Source organism: Arachis hypogaea, chromosome 5, assembly GCF_003086295.3.
Source record: "Arachis hypogaea cultivar Tifrunner chromosome 5, arahy.Tifrunner.gnm2.J5K5, whole genome shotgun sequence".
Lineage (NCBI taxonomy): Eukaryota > Viridiplantae > Streptophyta > Magnoliopsida > Fabales > Fabaceae > Arachis > Arachis hypogaea.
The window spans coordinates 43,433,848-43,439,079 of record NC_092040.1 but is presented as its reverse complement, the minus strand read 5'-3'; the positions used below and the strand labels follow the sequence as shown (position 1 = coordinate 43,439,079).

The 5,232-nt window shown below is 32.5% G+C and overlaps 1 protein-coding gene across 1 annotated transcript; it reads left to right on the top strand.

Annotated features, from left to right (window-relative positions):
• Positions 1-1,812: 1,812 nt before the first annotated feature.
• On the top strand, positions 1,813-4,732 carry LOC112801529 (peptidyl-prolyl cis-trans isomerase CYP23). Its single transcript, XM_025844318.3, has 8 exons — positions 1,813-2,043; positions 2,361-2,474; positions 2,583-2,731; positions 3,076-3,148; positions 3,240-3,329; positions 4,203-4,242; positions 4,399-4,481; positions 4,573-4,732. Exons 1-8 carry the CDS (start codon positions 1,933-1,935, stop codon positions 4,591-4,593), a joined length of 681 nt encoding a protein of 226 aa, XP_025700103.1. The 5' UTR covers positions 1,813-1,932; the 3' UTR covers positions 4,594-4,732.
• Positions 4,733-5,232: the final 500 nt, after the last annotated feature.

Below are 5,232 nucleotides of genomic sequence, written 5' to 3'. Positions count from 1 at the left end.
CTTCTCATGTCTCCATTGATGATGAACAGTGTTAGTAATAATAAGAATTGACAATTTTGTGCTTAATTAGTTGTTATTGTTCTTTTTTCCCTAGTGCACATGTAATACACTGTACAATTTTTTATTTCACTTTAATTTATAGTGGTTAATGCCTATGGCAACAGAAAGTTTGGTGTTGAACAATAAAAACAAGAGGAGAAAAGCTCCCTGTTACTATCATTTCTATGTGGAAATGTTGAACCCTAAACATACATTAGCATGTGCCCAAAATTTGGGCTATGCCTATATGTACGGTTTTAAAAGGTCAAGCACCCTATGATTTAATTTTCTGCCGTTCAAAGTCTTCGTTATGGATAATAATAATAATAATAATAATAATAATAATAATAATAATAATAATAATAATAATAATAATAATAATAACTTTTTGGCAAAAGACAAGGTGGTTTGTCTTTTCATTTTTTAAGCTAAGTTTTTGTATAGTAGATTTTATGGGAAACGCAAAGAAGAAAGTGAAATAGAGATTGAAGAAAAATGAGAGTGAGATACTGAGAAAAAAGCTGCAACGTCAAGTAAGAAAATATCTAGTTATTTCTTGAAAATATTATTTTATTCAATAATGCACGTTCCTCTGATTTTATTTTTGATTTTTTTTTTGGGAGGATACACTAATTTCTTCTTATTTTTGTTTGTGTTCCGCTTCTTGTTTCTATATATTTGTCGACTGGAATTCTAATTGGTTTTTTGGTCGTAGCTTTCTTAATTAAGATTATGTTTTGGTTGATCTAGTAATTAATTAAATAAATATTCGAAGTTTGAATCTTATAATTTATTTATAAGAATGGTAACAATACTTAAATTTGCGGAATAGGATTGTCTATCCGACCCGTTATGGATAGGGTAGAATATAGTGTAAATTTGCATGCGGTTCAAGGGTTTGTCGCTAGCCAATGGATTGCTACATATACAAGAGAAGATTCGAACCTCTAATACTTGCTTAAGTGGACTAGTGAGCTAACCACTAACCAACCTAACTTGGTTGGCACTCCTATTTATTTACTAACAATAAACATTTAAATAAAATTTAGGTCCACAGCCAAAAAATGATGTTTTGACGAATACCTGCTGGACACCCCCTGTTTCATATAAGGCTCACAGACCCATAAACCCTTTGTAAGCTTGTATTAAATCTGTAACCAATTTTCTTGGGCTTCATACAAATATGTAGAACCAACTTCTTGACCCAAAAACAGAGACTAACTTTACACACATATATTAAAAATACATATAATACCAAAAAAAAAACATTCTTATAACAAAGAATCGTTTGGGTTTAATATTATTTTAATTAATTTATTGAAAAGTCACCGTAAAGATATTGATAAAGAGTAAAAATTAAGATGAAGCAACACAAAGTTGTACAAATAATAATAAAGTTAAAATAAATAAATAAAGGCTAAAAAAACCAACTGTATCACTTTTTTTTTTTTGTTCGTGACTATCTATCTACTGTGGGAAAAAAAATTGGGCTCATATTAAATAAATTCTGATTCGGCATAATGAATATTTGCACGTTACGCAGTCCCTAGCTTTAAATTCAACTTAAATGTTACGAAATTCCAGGCCCCGTCCAAACACAGAAGAAAATGTTTTAAAAGTTTATTCTTGCTGGGCCAAACTAATTTATTGAGAAACAAAAATATGTCTTCTATCACCTTTCCAAAAGAAAATATATAGTTTTTTTATAGTATCAACTATCAATCCATATCTGCGAATGACTTTAACATGACCAAAAACCATAAAAAAAAATGCCATACCCGTTAAACACACCAACACACAACTTTTCTACTCAGGACTTTAGTTTTCCGAAATTGGGATGGTTGACTCCAATTTCAGGAGCTGAAGCTGTTTCCAAATCTAACATTGCTCAAAATGTATAGCCCAGGATTCAGCTTTATGATCAATGCTTGCATTTTGTTGTCATTGATGTCTTTAATTTCTTCCCTGGAACCCCAACTTGGATCCACCCGCGTTGTCTTTCAGGTTTTTTACTTCAAAAGTTACACTCTCTTTGACCTGCTATTCATAATTGCTTGAATCTATAGTGAAAGTTAAAGTCTTGAGCTGAGTTTCAATGTAAGGGCTGTTGATGTTGTAATCTGTGGATGCCCATGTTTGTGATTTAGCTGAAGTATATTAGTTATTTTGTTTATGTGTGAAAAATTGGAATCAAGTGGTTGATTAAGTGAGAAATTTATCCATCTTGATTGTGATGTTTGTATGCACATAACTTTGTTTGATAAATTGACATCAGCATCTTTGTTGTTGTTCATGGTGTATCACTTGAGTTCTGAATGCAGACAAATTATGGGGATATTGAATTTGGTTTCTTTCCCACTGTTGCACCCAAAACTGTTGATCACATCTTTAAGCTTGTCAGACTTGGAGGCTATAACACTAACCATTTCTTTCGGGTATGTTTCTCCGGGACGTAAGTAAGTAACATCAGGTATTTATGTAGTTGGTGGCTGCAGCATGTAAGTGATTGGTTTTTTTATTTTTGTTCTAAATTCAATGTTCAGGTGGATAAGGGGTTTGTGGCCCAAGTAGCAGATGTTATGGGTGGAAGATCTGCTCCAATGAATGAGGAACAAAGAAAAGAAGCTGAAAAGACTGTTGTTGGTGAATTTAGCGAAGTCAAACATGTTCGTGGTATTCTTTCTATGGGAAGGTTAAGTTTCTCTAGATGGAAGCTATTGGTTCTTTAGTTTTGTATGATGTTTCAAATACAACTGTGTGGAACGGAAGTGTTCATTTGTGATGTTACGACCGATGCAAGTTTCTTGAAGATGTTATCAATTGCAGGGACTGGGGAGCTTTTATACATTCGAGATTTCTTGTAGAAAATCTAGAGTCTAAAGTTTAAAAGATTTTTATAGGGAATAATCAGTTTGTTAGTTAGATAACGTACTCATCTTAATTGTATTGCTTATGTTCTAAAATTCTTACACCATTTACTCTTTTGGTTTTCAGTGACTGTTGGAAGCCTTGATGTATTTAAGATTGTTCTTACAGGTATGATGATCCAGACAGTGGTTCATCCTCATTCTCGATACTACTTGGAAATGCTCCTCATCTCGACGGCACGGTGGGATAGACATAGTGCCCTAACATCATTTCAAATGATTCAGTCAAATGTACTTCATTATGTACTGTATGCTGATATGAGCTCTTTTCAGTATGCAATATTTGGAAGAGTTACTAAAGGTGATGATACATTGAAAAAGCTTGAGCAGCTGCCTACCCGTAAAGAGGGTATATTTGTAATGGTAAGCTTAAAACACCTATCCATATTTTGCATTTTACCATTCTTTTAGTGTTAAATTGTGGATCATATGCATAAATTAGTTAATAAATTTACATGTGAGATGTTTATGGATTTTCATTGCAATATTTTTCTATTCATTTATTTGAAGAGAAGCTAGAGGCAGACCTTGACAGACTTATGAGACAAGAAACAGAGTGGTGTGGAGGCTAGGGATTTACGCATAGATATGTGTGTGTTTTTAGGAAAATTGTTCTATATAGTAAAATGTAGCTTAACTCTTCCCACTTTGTGTTTTGCTTCTCAAATGTTTACATAATTGGTATCAAGTCTGGATAAAAGAGAAGGGCTGTATTGGGCAGTCAACAACCATGGAAAACTTTGTTGAATCTTTATGACATGGTTGCTGTTTTTGTATAGTAATATCTAACATGTAGATTGGAATTCTTCACCTGCAATCTTTTATTGCCAAGGTCGAGTGTCGTTTTTGTAATAAATTAAGAAAATTCTGTTCAAATACCTGTCGTTCAAGTTTGTCTGAGGGTGAAATGTAATTTGAATGATAATTTTTTGGCTTTTCTGATCTATCTTAATGTTATCAGTTTATCGGTTTTTGTGATTGTTGTAGTCGGCATCAGAATGTTTTGCAATTTAACAGTCTCTAGCATACACTAATCCTCACTCTGAAATTGTTCTGAAGTGTTTCTGGACACATTGTTTTTGCATTTATTTCCTTCATCCCCTGCCTCAACATTTAATCCATCCTCAGAGAATTCATAATTATCCTTGGTTAATGTTTTCAACCAAATTTGATCCTACATCATTCCGATTCTTATTTTCTTTAAGTAATAATATGATTTTTTCCCCTTTTTCCCAGCCAACAGAACGCATCACGATTCTGTCATCGTATTACTATGGTAAGATTCTTTCAAACTTAAATGTTTTGTTTAGTTTCTTATTCTAGCATTATAACTTGCGATGTGCTACTTGATCCTCTAATTTTGTTGAAGCCTGCTGGTTTTCGAGCTCATTCTCTATTACCATCTTCTGAACCATGCTTCCTGTATTTTTAGACACGGAGACAGAAAATTGTGAGCAAGATAGAACGATATTGAAGCGCAGGTTAGCTGCGTCCGCTGTTGAAGTTGAAAAACAGGTAATTGATCTTGGTTTTCTTGAACACATTACACACCAGTATAATTATCTCTGTTCTGCTATTAACATGGGTTTTATTCGTCATTTTACAGAGGATGAAATGCTTCCCTTGATGAGAGCACAAGCAAGATAAATATAATGTAGTAATGAGTATCATTCATACTGCCCCTTTTTTTTATAAAAATTTATGAGCATTATGTTTATGTACCCTTTTTCTTAACGTCAAAGCAAAAATATTGGATTAGTGTGTTATTATGGTTTGTTTGATAGAAGATCCTGCAAGTATCTTCTGAGTGCTCAAAAATTTATTGACATAGCATAGAAATTTTTTTCAAAAATTTTTGCAAATAGTACAAGTTTATTGATATAGCATAGAAATTTTTGCACAAAGCAGAAAAATTTTGCCCATAGCACATAAATTTTTGTTGTGAATGTATTTTGTTAGTTGGGTGAATTAATGTTCTGTACATATGGTCCTTCAAAAATTTTTGTGCTGGACATAAAAATTTCTGTTGTGCATCAAAACTTTAGTGTTGTACACTAAATTTTTGTGTTATGTGTATTTTATTGGTTGATATTTGGATATATAATCCTTCAAAAATTTTTGTACAATGCACCAAAATTTTTATGCTATGTGCATTTTGCTGGTTGGTGTCAATATTCTGGGATCAGTTCTTTAAACATTTCTGTGTTGTGAGTTAAAATTTCTATGCTATAGTTTGTTTACATGTATAGGAGAACATGTAAAAAAG